This window comes from Pogoniulus pusillus, chromosome 29 (assembly GCF_015220805.1).
Source record: "Pogoniulus pusillus isolate bPogPus1 chromosome 29, bPogPus1.pri, whole genome shotgun sequence".
Classification (NCBI taxonomy): domain Eukaryota; kingdom Metazoa; phylum Chordata; class Aves; order Piciformes; family Lybiidae; genus Pogoniulus; species Pogoniulus pusillus.
The window spans coordinates 17,743,617-17,757,838 of NC_087292.1; the positions used below are offsets into that span (position 1 = coordinate 17,743,617).

At 58.5% G+C, this 14,222-nt stretch overlaps 1 protein-coding gene across 2 annotated transcripts in view; it reads right to left on the bottom strand.

The window, feature by feature from the left end:
* CTNNBL1 (catenin beta like 1) overlaps nucleotides 1–14,222 on the bottom strand; it is a 51,082-nt gene that overhangs the window by 34,670 nt on the left and 2,190 nt on the right. For both annotated transcript variants that reach the window (XM_064167975.1, XM_064167974.1), the window contains exons 2-4: nucleotides 5,644–5,826; nucleotides 2,422–2,528; nucleotides 935–1,076 (exon numbers count right to left, since the gene is read on the bottom strand). In XM_064167975.1, coding sequence (XP_064024045.1) covers nucleotides 935–1,076; nucleotides 2,422–2,528; nucleotides 5,644–5,826 — 432 coding nt within the window. The remainder of the gene's footprint in view (nucleotides 1–934; nucleotides 1,077–2,421; nucleotides 2,529–5,643; nucleotides 5,827–14,222) is intronic.

Consider the following 14,222-nt stretch of genomic DNA (forward strand, 5'->3'; position numbering starts at 1 on the left):
CCGAGCACAGAGCTGCTGCCGCCGCCCTCCTGTCCTGCTTGCAGGGAGCTGAAACACTTCAGCACTTTTAGGACAAGAGACTTCTCCCCACACTGCAATTCATGGCCGCAGCTTCTCTCCAGCAGCTGACAGGTGAGTGGCAAAGCAATTACAAAGAGCTCACAGCAGAACCACTGCCGAGCCTCTGACAGCAGCAGCGACCCCAGGCCTGGGTTCTGATGGCTGGGAAGACAGGCAGGCTGCATCCCCCCCTGCACCCCCCCTCCAGGCAAGCCCCTGCCTCAGTTTGCACTTCCCCTGCAAATCAGCTCAGCAGCAGCTTTGAAAGCCACGCAGAGAATGCCCAGAGCCTGTGGGCACTGAAAGCAGGGTAGGCAGGTTCTGCAGGGGGCCTGCTGCCAGCGCAGCAGAGGGAGCTGTGAACAGACACCGAGTGCAGAGAGCTTTCCAGAGCCAAGGAACCCAGCTAAGGAATGCTGGGGGTGGGGGCTGCAGAAAGAGGAAGGGGGAACCCTGAGAGGAAAAACAAAAGGAAGAAGAGGGAACCCTGAGAGGAGGGGGGAAAAGAGGAGGGGGGAAAAGGGTAAAAAGAGGAGGGGGGAAAAGGGTAAAAAGAGGAGGGGGTTTCAGCTGTGCCAAGAGCTGCTCCAGCCCAAGCCCAGGCATGGACAGGCCCCTGTGCAGCTCAGCCCTCAGCCTCTCCGGTGCTGCCCACCCCCAGGTGAGCACTCAGCCCCAGGTGGCAGGGCCAGAAAACAAGAGGGGAGAAAAGCAGCACAGAACAGCTCCGGAATCGGCACTGCCGGGACAAAGGCTCCCACTCGCGGGAGACAAAAGAAGACATGGAGTGAGCTCGGGGGGGAGGGAGGGAGAGCAAAGCCCCGAGGGCAGGCCGGGGGCTGGGAGCTGTGCCCGCAGCAGGCTCGGTCAGGATATCTGTGTTGTCGTGCCCCAGCAGCCCCAGCAGCGACTGCACCGCGTTGAGCTCCACTAGCAGGTGGTAGAGGTCCGGCATGGTGGCGACCACATGCATCTCCTGGATGATGTCGTTCAGGTCCAGCTCCGACTCCATGAACCTGAGGCGAGACAAAAAAACCCAAACCAAGCAGTTAATGAAAGGGCAAAAGGTGCAGCAGCAGGCACCAGGGGACATCTCTGCCACCCTGGCTCTGGGCAGCCCCAGGGTTTCACAGAGTGCCTCAGGGTGGGAGCTCAGAGCTCCTCTCCTGACATCTCCTCCCCGTGCCCAGGGACACCTCTCAGCTGCACTCATCTGCTCAAGGCCTCATCCAGCCTGGCCTGCAACACCCTCAAAGAGGAGGCAGCCACAGCCCCCCTGGGCAGCCTGTGCCAGGCTCTCAGCACCCTCACAATGAACTTCTTTCTCAGCTCCACTCTCAGCCTGCTCTGCCTCAGCTCCAAACCATTCCCCTGGTCCTGCCTCAGACACCCTCAGGAAGTCTCTCTACAGCCTTTCTGCAGGCTCCCCCTAGGCCCTGGCAGCAGCTCTGAGGTGCCCCTGGAGCCTTCTCCTCTGCAGGCTGCACCCCCCCAGCTCCCTCAGCCTGTGCTCACAGCAGAGCTGCTCCAGCCCTGGCAGCATCTTTGTGCCCTCCTCTGGACTCCCTCCACCAGCTCTGTGTCCTCCTCCTGCTGGGGACAGTAGCACTGGAGGCAGTGTCCATGGTGGTCTCTCACTGATCCTTTGTGGTCATAGTGACCAGAGTGAGGATTTCAGACCTCCCTGAGCAGCCTGAGCCTCACCCTGCCCCAGGCCTGCCCCTCAGAGTTTAACCACAGGGTAAGAGAAGCCTTCCTGCCACCTCCCACATGGGGTAAAGCAGCAGCTGTGTTCCACCATCAGCCAGATGGAGAACTGCAAAAAACATCAACCAGGAGGCTGTAGCTACACAGCACCAAAAACTCTCCAGAGCAATGCACCCTCCCCAGCCACCCCAGCCCCCTGGGGGGTTCTGCTGGGCTGATGCAGTGTCCATCAGAAGAACCTGGGTAAGGGAAACAGCAAACTGGCCAAAACCTACAGCTGGAAAACCCCAAGAGGACTTCAGAGGTGAAACCACAAAGCTCAGAAGGGGGCAGATGCTCACTAGGACCACAGGTGTGGGAGGAACTTGGAGCTTCCCAGCCTGCAATACTAACACCAGCAGGAGCTGACTAACCCAGGACTTCTCCCTTCAGTGCTGACTTTTCTCTTCATGCTGTCAGCCACCACCAGAGCCCCCAAAATGCCATTGCTGATGATCAAAATTAGCTTCAGATGCCATTTAGAAGAACTCCCTGGCAGGAACTGCTGTTACTTCAGCCTTACAGAATTGAGAGCATCAGATGGGAATTGATTTAGGGCTGGGAGCTGAAATGCAAGGAAGTGGAAGGGTAAGGGGGGAGGCAGCAGGCTCTTACTTCTCCGGGTTGTCAGGAAACTTGATCCGCAGCTCCTGGTTCTTGTAGGATCTCTTCTCAAAGGTGAGAATCATCTTCTTGACTGAGCTTTCATCCAGAGGTTCCTCCTAAGCACAGGGCACAGGGCAGAGAAGAGAGTTCAGGATGGTAGGAGCCAACCAGCAAAACACAGAAGGGTGAGAACAGAACATGGTGAGATGTCAGCAGGGGCCAGACTCTGGCAGCAGCGCTGACCCCTGAAGTTTCCCTGCAGAGCTGCCAGGACCTCTCATGCCACTGCTGGTCACTGATGAACAATCCTGGAATGGGATGGGCTGGGAGGGACCTCCAGAGGCCTCCCAGTGCCACCCCCTGCACTCAGCAGGGACATCCTCCCCTACAGCAGCTTGCTCACAGCCTTCTGCAGCCTCACCTGGAGCAGCTCCAGCCAGGAGGCCTCAGCTCCCTCCCTGGGCAACCTGCTGCAGTGCTCCAGCAGCCTCCTGCTGCACAACTTGTTCCTCCCCTCCACTCTCAAGCTGCTCTGCTCTCATTCCAAACCACTGCCCTCAGCCTGTCCCTGCAGGCCTTTGGGAGCAGTCCCTCTGCAGCCTGCTTGTAGCCCCCGCAGGTCCTGGCAGGCTGCTCTGAGGTCTGCCTGCAGCCTTCTCTTCTCAGCACTCCATTGTGCTATTTCCTTTCGGAGGCTGCCCTGAGCTGCTGTCCTTTTGTGTTTGCCTCACTTGCAGAAGCTTTCACTTCTGCTTCCAAGGCTCCTTCTAAAGCTAACCCAAAAATCGATATTTTACTCCACTGCTTTCTTCTTTGCCTTTTAAATTCTCCCGAGGTGTTTCTCAGCTGGCACCACACAGCAGCACTCAGCACTGGCACCACACAGCCACTGCTCTGCACTGGCACCACACAGCAGCACTGGCACCACACAGCAGCACTCAGCACCACTGCAGCCACCTCCCTGACACAGCCTCTCCTTCCCCTTCTTTCACAGCCTGGATGCATTTCTTTGCACAGACCTCGAGGACCTCCCCGGCCCTGGGCACCCTTCTCCTCCCCAGCCGTCCCTGTGCTCTCCTTCGCCTGGGCACATTACAACCACTGTTAACCCCAAGGTCTCAAAGGCAGAACCAAATCAGGTCCCTTCACACCTTCAGCCCAGCTCTGTGTCCCACAGACTCCTTTGGGTTGGAAAAGCCCTTTGAGATCTCGGGGTCCAACCCTTCTCTCTTTCAAACACCTCCCTGGGCAGCCTGTGCAGGCTCTGAGAATCCTTTCGGTCAAGAAGTTTCTTCCCATATTCAACCCAAACCTCCCCTGGTGCAGCCTGGGGGCATTTCCTCTAATCAAGCACCACTTGATACTGGGGAGAACAGCCTGCAGCTCTCTCAACCTCTCCTCAGGGAGCTGCAGAGTGCAGTGAGGTCTCCCCTCAGCCTCCTCCTCTGCAGCCCAAACCACCCCAGCTCCCTCACCTACTCCCCACAAGATCTGCTCTGCTGCTCAGGGTTAACTCAAGAGCTGCTTCTGGTGTTGGGAGGTTCTTCGGGTAGTGACTGCACAGCAACCTTGTCTGAAAGCCTCAGCAAGCTCCATCACACCACCAGTGCTGGTCTTCTGCTGCAGTTTCTTGCCCTCTCTCTTCTGCTGCCATTTCCTGCCCTCTCTCCTCTGTTGCTGTTGTGTTTCCTACCTTCTCAAGCCCAGCCCACTCCCGTCACCAGCCCACTCAGGCAATCAACACTGCATCAGCCAACCCCGGTGCTCCTGCAATGGGATTTCACTCCACAAGGACACTGCCACACTGACATCACCTCCCTCTGCTTCCCCTGATCCTTCGCTCTCCCCCAAGTGCATCACAGCATCTCCAGCAGCAGCAGCTTTGCTTCCTGCACTGAATCTGCATTTGCTGTTGGTGTCAGAGAATCACAGACTCACAGAAGGGGTTAGGTTGGAAGGGGGCTCAAGGCTTAGCCAATTCCAACCCCCCTGTACCACAGGCAGGGACACCTTTCACTAGAACAGGTCACTCAAGGCCTAATCCAGCCTGGCCTCGAATGCCTCCAGGGAGGTTGTGGAGCACAGAAGCACAGAATGTAGCCTTTGATCACACTCTGTGATTCTGTGCTCCACAAGCTCCCTGGGCAGCCTGTGCCAGTGTCTCACTAGCTCACCCTTTTCTAACACCCAGTTTGAATCTCCCCTCTGCCAGTTCAAACCCATTCCTCCCCATCCTGTCATTACAAGACCTCCCCAGCCTTCCTGTAGCCCTCTTCTGTCCTGCAGATCAGCTCCCTGGCAGAAAGCACCTTGGGATGGCAGCCCAAGATCACAGAGATGCTGCTCCTGACCAACCCCTGGGGACTCGCAGCCAACTGCACCTGACCACACCGAGGGCTTGAGCCCTGCAGGGAGCTACAAGCCTCTGGCCAGCCAAGAGGACTTCTAACCACCTGCATCTACCCTCACTGGAGCTACAGCATTCCCGTGGTGCCTCTGCCTGCTGCCAGCAGCCCTTGTCACAGGCAGAGCTCAGCAGCAAGGCTGAGGGAGCAGCGAGGCGAGCGCCAGCGCCGCCGCACGCAGAGGACAGCGACAGGTTACAACCCTACACAGCTCTGCAGTGCTCAGCAGCACTCGTTTGAGCCAACGGGGCACAGGCAGCAGCAAGCAAACACCCTCCAGCTTCGTACCAACCCATGTGTCACAGCTAGCAAGTGATCTCTGCCTGGCCCTGGGCAGAGAGGCCAACGCTGCATTGGATTTCTGTCTCCAAGGCTTGAATTCATTTACCCTTGACAGCTGCTGGCTCCCACCCCTGACCCAAGGCCTCTCCTCTCGCACAGGAGAACGTTTGTTGATCTGCTGCTGCTGCTGCACAGCACAAAGAGAAGGGGGAGAAGCTGCACGGCTGCGAGTGCTGCTGAGGGCAGTTAGGAAACTGACCACAACACAGAAACTCAGCTTAGAAGGGCATTTGGGTACTTCCAGCCTGAAACAGAGATTAGGCTTGAAGCTTCGCCTTCCCCTCTCCTTTGCACTCCCCTTTAAACCTTCAGAGGACACCTCTCAAGCCCAGGAAGCCCCACATGGCAGGAAGGCAGAACCCCAGGCTGGCTGGGGCATGAGAAAGCCACCAGTGAGCCTCCTGAGCCACGGGGCAAGGAAGGGAGGCTTCGGCTTCGCTTATCCTCATTGCCTCTGCTCTCCCACAAGACTCTGGTGACTTACTTCCTCCTCCTCCTCTTCTCCATCCCTCTCAATTATCTGAAGGAGCTTCTTCTTCTCATCATCAGTCTCCTCCAGGGCAGCAGCCTCCTCCTCCCGGTGCCGGCCGTGCTCCCGCCCCTGCTTCCGCCGCGCTTTGATTTCCTCCTCCTCCTCGTCGCGGGGCCGCTTGGTGCCTCTGTTGGGCTGGGGTTAGAGAGAAACAAGGGGCATGAGGGGCAGGTCTCCGAGAGAACAGCAGCACCACCAGGCAGCCCGAGCAGCCTCCCAGCAGTGGTTTCAAACATGGGCTCAGGCAGGGCTGCAGAGCCCCCGGGGCTGGCAGGGGAGCTGGCGTGGCGGAGCGGAACAGCCCCTGGCAGATGGATGGCTCTGCCAGCAGCTGTGTCAACAGCCCACCTTGTTTGATCTATGGGCATGATTCACGGAGAAATATCTCCACAGGCAGCACAGACGAGGGCTGCAAAGGCTTCCAAAGTGCCTCTCAGACAAGCAGCGGCCAAGCCGAACTCCCCCGTGGCTGCAGAGAGCTTCTGGAGGAGCTGGCACCAGCCAGCCCAGCCGAGACTGCCTCACGCTTCCGACAGGACAGCAGCAGGCTCGGGCAGAGGGCACGGAGAGGTGACCTGCCCAGTGCAGGAGAGGACACTGCACTCTTGTGTGCAGCCTGACTCACCTTGACCTGTCCCAGCCCTCTGGCTGAGGCTTGCTGGCCCCCCCACGCAGAACCAGTGCCCAGCGTGGGGTCGGCAGGCCAGGGCAGCGCTGCGGGCTGCGGCTCGGCAGGGGGCTTGGCCCCGCATCCACTGCCGCTGCACTCCCAGGCGCTGCTGCAGCCCATTTCTTCATGCCACAATCTCTACCGAACTGTGGCAATCAGAGGTAATTTGCCAGGGAGGAGAGGAAGTCCACTGGCCCTCATCACACGTTTTAATCGAGGCAGAGAGGGCTGAAAGCCTTTTGCAGCACCAAGTCTCCCCCTTCAGACGCTACAAGGCTGCTAAAGTGGGGCTCTGGGATTTTTGGAAGGCCACTCAAGCTGGAGGAGGAGAGCTCCAAGCCTTGCAGCTCCAGGAAAGCAAAGCACTCTGCAGCCTTTGTGTTGAGAACAGAGAAAGCAAGAACAAGATGCTCACCTCCTGTCACCACCCTGCCTGCTGGGTGGGTTTGTAGCCCCAGGAGCTCTAAGGTTTGTCCAGCCTAGTCCAAAGGACATCACTTGGCAGGAAGACACCTCCTGCCCTGGGAGACCTTCTGCCAGAAGCCATCTCCATCACCCCACGGCCACAGGGACACCAGCTCTGCTTTCTAACCAAGACTGGGATTCTTCTTGGCTTGCATGCAAAGAAAGATGCTGGGGGAACAGGTGGCAGTGCCCTCCTCCTGCCAGCATTAGAGCAGCCTTGCAGTACCTGCAGGGGGCTACAAGCAAGCTGGGAAGGGACTTTTTACAAGGGCTTGTAGAGATAGGACAGGGTGGGGTGAGGGAGGATAGAAGCTTGAGGAGGGCAGATTGAGGCTGGGGATGAGGAAGAAATTCTTCCCAGTGTGGGTGGGCAGAGACTGGTACAAGTTGTCCAGGGAGGTTGTGGAGCACAGAAGCTCTGTGATCTTGGATCACATTCTGTGCTCCACAACCTCCCTGGAGGTGTTCAAGGCCAAGCTGGATGAGCAAACTGGGCCAGTGGGAGGTGCCCCTGCCCACGGCAGGGCGTTGGAACTGGCTGATCTTCAAGCTCCCTTCCAACCTAAACCGTCCTGCGCATCCGTGAGTCAGGGTGGGGACATTCAGCTCCCTGCAGGGTGGAACCCTGGACCCCAGGGCACAATAAATCAGGGCCCTGAGGCAATCCTGCTGCAGCCCAGACAGGGCAGGAGCCCTCGAGCATTTTAGGTGTGTGTTTGTTGTGGCCAGGGGAACTCTACTCTCAAACTGCTCCCGGAGGAGGTGCAAAGAAGCAACCCAGCCAAACCCAGCCCGCCAGGGCCAGCTCCTGCAGTGCCAGGGCCAAGGAGACACAACCTGGCTGCGGCCACGCTCCTTGCAGGGTGCCCACCCCTGCCACCTCTTGGAGGCAGATGCACGATTAAGTTTCCCAGACAACACATTAGCACAAATCAAAGCTGTGGATGTTTGCTCCCAGCCAGACCTGCTCAGCCTCTGCTCCCTGTCCCCTCTCCTCCCACCCTCTCTGCTGCTTCCATTACGGACAGCACACTCCTGCTTCCCCCCTGACCCCCCAGCAGCTCACAATTAGCTGTGGTGCAGCCCTGGAGAGGCTCTGAAATGAAAAATTCATTTGCTTGCAGGGTTCTGAGCGTTGCCTTCTTTTGTTGATGAGGTTTTTTTAGAGCAGGTTCCTATTACTTATCTTCTGGGTACATTAAAATGGAATTTCACAGAGATCCATTTGGAAACAAATGTGTCACTGTCAACGAGCAATAACCCAAACCCTCCCCGAGCAATCAGCAACCCAATAAAGGAGGGAAAGGGGGGAAAAGATGCTCTGCTAAATGACATCATGCGAGGAAAGAGCCTCGGTAAACACCTCTGCCTCGCTCGGGGCCGCAGCGGCAGGGCAGGCTCTGCCCTTCCCGCGCCCTCCCACTCGCTCCTCGGCCGCATCCCACTCAGCCGACACCAGCCCTGGCAGACGCAAGTCCTGAGGAGCAGAAAGCCCTCCAAGGCTGGCAGAGGGTGTTCTGATCTGGGGCTCCCGCCCCTCACTCTCCCTTCTGGCCAGCGCTCAGGGATCAACCTTCCCCTGCAGCCCTAAGGAGGGGCCGAGGGTGCTGCGCCCTGCGCGACGCAAAGCAGCCCCCCCGCGGCAGGGGTCCCTCACCGGGGCAAGATCCAGATGGGACCTCCAGCACCACCCCAGCCCCTCTTCCTCCAGTGCCCGTGCTCAGTCACCATCCACACTGCTTCCAGCTCAGGCTCTTCCCCTCTCTGCGTCGCTGGGCAGAGGACTCCTCTGGGGCACTGCAGGAGCGGCGGTGGCGGCCGCCGGCCGTGCCCGGGGCCGTTATGAAGGCTGCCGGCACAGGCACTAATTGAATCGCCAAGCAAATGCTATTAGCAGGCACGAAGGGCTCCCTTTTGTCACTGATGCTGTGCAAAGGCCTCCTAAGAAGACTGCAGATTTCCACCCAGCACTCCTAAGACAAAGGGAGGGAGGCTGAAGCCAAGCGCCCAGGTCTGTGCATCCCACAGGAGGTGCCCGACCAGGAGGCACCACCTGGAGAGCAGCACCAGCCCTGCTCATCCATCCCAGCTCTGCCTTGTGCTTCCTGAGGGGCTGGCACCAACCAGCAAGAACTAAGCCCTTGCACTGTAGAGCTGAGACTGGGGCAGGCTGCCAAGGGAAGACACAAAGGGTCTGCAGTCACAGCATGGGCTGGGCTGGAAGGGACCTTAAAGCTCAGCCAGCTCCAACCCTCCTGCCACGGGCAGGGACAACTCCAAGCTGCTCCAAGCCCCATCCAACCTGGCCTTGAACGCTGCCAGGCTTGGAGCCTCCACTCCTCTGGGTTGTGAAGTCTCCTTCTCCAGACACTTTCAAGCCCCACCTGGATGCCTTCCTGTGTGGCCTGCCCCAGGTGAGTCTCCATTAGCAGGGGGTTGGACTCAATGACCTCTGGAGGTCGCTTCCAACCCCTATCTTTCTATGACTCCAGTGCCTCACTGCTCTCCTGGGGAAGAATTTCCTGCTGATGTCCAATCTAAACACAGCTCCTTCCAGGCTGAAGCCATCCCCCAGGTCCTGTCCCTCCACGTCTGCTCCCCTGGCCTCATGCACATCTCTGCCTTTCAGGAGTGAATCGTTTGCTAACGCCAGTGTGGCTGTCGAGGGAAGGTGCAGTCGGTGAGGAGATGGAATCCATTAGAAAGCTGCACCAGAAAAGCATTTTTAAATTGTTTTCTTAGTTAAGCTTAATTCTGTTCCCCCTGAATGCAGAGCAGCCATGGCCATTTACTGCAAAGACAATTCCATTTCAATCTAGCACTGATAGCAGCACAGGGGAAGAATGAATAAAAAAGGCCTTTTTAAAAGCTGATATTTATAGAACACAAAGAAGTAAACAAAAGCTGCTGATTGCTGAAGGCAGAATTATCTCCTGTGCCTCTTCAGTCTGCTGTGCTGCCTGGACGGTGACTGACAAGCTGGGGCTGAGGGTTAAGGTGGCAGAGCTCCCCCGTGCACACGCTGGGCATGGGGTCCTGCTTTTACCCAGGCACTAACACCACACCTGCCCCCTGGCGCCGGGCAGCAGAACCCAGCCTGTGCGTGGGGAAGGTGAGGGTCAGCCCAAACCAAAGCACAGTGACCTCAGCTGCACTGCTGGGGCCAGCTCTGGGGCCCTCAGCACAGCGAGGACATGGACATGGTGGAGAGGGTGCAGAGGAAGGCCAAGAAGATGCTCAGGGGGCTGGAGAACCTCTGCTGTGGGGACAGGCTGAGGGAGCTGAGGGTGTGCAGCCTGGGGAAGAGAAGGCTCCAGGCAGACCTCAGAGCAGCCTGCCAGGACCTGCAGGGGCTACAAGCAGGCTGCAGAGGGACTGCTCCCAGAGGCCTGCAGGGACAGGACCAGGGCAGTGGTTTGGAATGAGAGCAGAGCAGCTTGAGAGTGGAGGGGAGGAACAAGTTGTGCAGCAGGAGGCTGCTGGAGCACTGCAGCAGGTTGCCCAGGGAGGGAGCTGAGGCCTCCTGGCTGGAGCTGCTCCAGGTGAGGCTGCAGAAGGCTGTGAGCAAGCTGCTGTGGGGGAGGATGTCCCTGCTGAGTGCAGGGGGTGGCACTGGGAGGCCTCTGGAGGTCCCTCCCAACCCATTCCAGAATGCTGTGACCTGCCCAGGGCCCTGCCTGGTGTCCCTCAGAGCAGTGGCCCCACGCTGAGATCAGAATCCCAGAGTCTGAACACGAATTGCTTGGGGCCCTCATCACTTCCAGCCCTCTCCAAACACCAGGAAGGTTTAGAGGAGTCTCTAACGGAGCTTCCTATTACCAAGACATCTGCTTTGTAAGTAACCTTGTTACTGGGGGGCTCAGGAGTTACTTGTTAATGAGAGCTGAAATGAATCTCCATCAGCCAGGCAGCCTCTGCGGCGGCCACGTCCCGCCCGGCTGCAGCCCGCTGGGAGCTGCTGCGCAGAGCAGCTGCCAGCCCAGGGCTCTGGAAAGCACTTCCCCAGTCTCCAGAGGCACCTTCACTAACTTCTTCATTCTGCTTCCAACGTCTCTGATAAACCAGGCTAGTGTCAGCCTCGCTTGCTGCTGTCTCTCCTTCCTGAAGCACGACACCTGCAGCTGGTGCGGGAGCTGAGCGTGGAACTCAGGAGCTGCCTCCAGGAGCATTCAGAAGCCTCAGGACGCTCCAAGAGCTGCCCCCCCCAAAGCAGAACCGCACAACTGGAGGTAAATGGAGGGGGAGAGGTACCCTGGACAGGGACACAGGTCACAGACACAGGCTGTCTTCCCCAGCCTCACTCGGGAGCCTGCAAACCGCCCTGAGGAGCTTGGAAGGCTCAGGAGGGGCACCGGGCAGGGAGCTTCCTTCACAGGCTTCCACACACCTCTGGGTCAGTGGCCAGGAAGGACAGACACAAACTAAAGGTTCACTTCTGACCCTGTAACTGCAGCAGCTGCACGGTGTGGGGGCAGGAGTGGAGCCCAGCCCCACGCTGCAGCTGTGCCAGCGACAGCTCCGTGCTGGAGCCCACAGCAGGATGAGAGCTACCACAGTGCTAAAGCTCCAAGTGACCACCGAGCTGCTGGCACAGGAGCACAGCATTCTGGAATGGGTTGGGAGGGACCTTCAGAGGCCTCCCAGTGCCACCCCCTGCAACCAGCAGGGACATCCTCCCCTACAGCAGCTTGCTCACAGCCTTCTCCAGCCTCACCTGCAACAGCTCCAGCCAGGAGGCCTCAGCTCCCTCCCTGGGCAACCTGCTGCAGTGCTCCAGCAGCCTCCTGCTGCACAACTTGTTCCTCACCTCCACTCTCAAGCTGCTCTGCTCTCATTCCAAACCACTGCCCTCAGCCTGTCCCTGCAGGCCTCTGGGAGCAGTCCCTCTGCAGCCTGCTTGTAGCCCCTGCAGGTCCTGGCAGGCTGCTGTGAGGTCTGCCTGGAGCCTTCTCCTCCCCAGGCTGCACACCCCCAGCTCCCTCAGCCTGTCCCCAGAGCAGAGCTGCTCCAACCCCTGAGCATCTTTCTGGCCCTCCTCTGCTTGCTCTCCACCAGGTCCATGTCCTTCCTGTGCTGAGAGCCCCGGAGCTGGACACAGCAGTGCAGGTGAGGTCTCGGCAGGGCCCAGTAAAGCCTCTGCCATGAGCTGCCCCCCCGCAGGGTGAGTTGTCTGCACCAGCAGCAGAAGTTCTCCCATTGCCTCTCCCTGACACCTGGAGATCCACCCCACCACCAAGCACCCTCCACCCAATCAGGCAGCTCGGGGTGGGGGGGTCAGAGCTCACCCCACTGCTTGCTGCTGCTTCTGTGGTGTGGTTTTATCAACATCCCACTAAAAAATGAGCAGTTTGTAATCATCTCCTCCCGTGGGCAAAGCTGCATTTAACGAGAGTTGAAATAATCTCCCTTGCTCCCTCGCTGGGGGGCTGGGAGGGAGCTCTGGCAGAGCTGCAGCTGGCTCTGTCCTCTGATTACCCCCACGGCTTGGGACCAGGCGCCGAGGATCTGGGCACTGCCCTCGGGGGCAGAGCAGCAGCAGCAGCAGCATTAACCAGCAGCTCAGGGCCATCTGCAACTGCTTTGCAGCACCTCCTACAGTTCATGGATTGCTGAGCTCTGGCTAAGCTGCCAGGCACTGTTTAACGGGGGGGGGTCTTGCAGGAGGTTCCTTTTCCTGCTCTGACAGACACTCGGTGCTGAAGGGGTGACCCAGTGCCCAAGATCTTCCATGCCAGGCTTGGCACTGGGGAAGAACATCCTCTTCATTAAGCAAGGGCACCAATTAGGCATTTAGAGGAGACAAATCCCAACCGTGCAAGAGAGCTGCAATTGTCTGGGGGTGTGCTGGGGCAGCTGAGAACTCAGATCTGTCTGCAGCAAGAGATGACAACTGGGGAGGTGCACAGCACAGACCTCCCAACTGCCAGTACCACCTGCACCCAAGCTGGAAAAGGAGATCCTCAGCCAGTCTGGTGCAGGAGAGCTCCCAGACCTGTGCTCCAGTTATCCCCACAGCATCAAACTGGGGAGGTCAGGAGCTGCTGTATGAGCCCCCAGCCACCATCCTCCTCCTCCTGCCATCAGCTAGGCACAGCTCCGAGCAAGGCTGCCTTCACTCATCTGCCACACACCACCCACGTCCTCTCTGCAGCAGCAGCATGCCAGACCTGGGCTGCTCTGGATTTCCCCCTGCAGGGCACAAGAACTTGTCTCTAGAACGGATACAGGAGGCCAACAGGTCGGAGCTGTGCAGACCCTGCCCCACGCAGGGCGGGAGCAGAAGAACCTCTTGTTCCCAGCTACTTTTCCTGCCTCTCAGCCAGCAGCTCACTCACAGAGGGAACTTCACCTGCTCAAGAGCTGTTTACCTGCTCCTCATCCCTTTCACCTGGTTCTGGAGGCACTGAAATGCTACTCCCACTGTGTCCCATCCACTGACACAGGAACCATCTGTACCCAGTGAGCCCCGAGCAGCACAGAGCCAGGACAAAGCCTCCAGGAACACTTTCTCAGCTTGGCTGCAGGCTGCTGAGTGTTTTGTCCTGCAGCTCAGGATAATTTCAGCAGCCAGAGAAAGAGATTAACACTCAGCAGCCAAGCAGCATTTCTTCACCCCCATCCTCCTCGCTCATCCAAAAGCTCATCCAAGGAAAGCTGAAGGAAGCCCCAGCGATGTGCACTGCTCCCCAGCGCAGATGGGAACCTGCCACACTTCACAACAAGCTGGAGCCTGGTTAAGAAATGACAAGAAGCAGCAGCTCTCCCAGGTTCACCTCTCTGTGCCTGAGGTGTAAACTGCTCCACAGAGCAAGCAGAGGCATTGCTGTGACTTGGGGAAGAGAGACAAGAGAGACAAACCTGGTGGCCGCCTGTGAGCAGGTCTCCAGGCTGGTGCCACATGGGTTTGAGGGGTGGAGCACTGGATGGATGCAGAACTGGCTTGGTGGCTGCACCCAAAGAGTGGCTGTCAGTAGCTGCATGGATAAGTGGAGTCCCTCAGGGATCAGTCCTGGTACCAGTCTGGTTTAACATCTTTGTGAGTGCCATGGACAGAGGCACTGAGTGCAGCCTCAGCAGGTTTGCTGCCCACACCAAGCTGTGTGGTGCAGCAGCTGGAGGGCAGGGATCCATCCAGAGGCACCTGGGCAGGCTGCAGAGGTGGGCACAAGCCAACCTCAGGAGCTTCAACAAGGCCAAGTGCAAGGTCCTGCAGCTGGGGTGAGGCAATGCCAAGCACCAGTCCAGGCTGGGCAGTGAGTGGCTGCAGAGCAGCCCTGAGGAGAGGCACTTGGGGGTGCTGCTGGAGGAGAAGCTCAGCAGGAGCCAGCAGTGTGCACTTGCAGCCCAGAGAGCCAAGCAGAGCCTGGGCTGCAGCAGCAGAAGTGTGGCCAGCAGG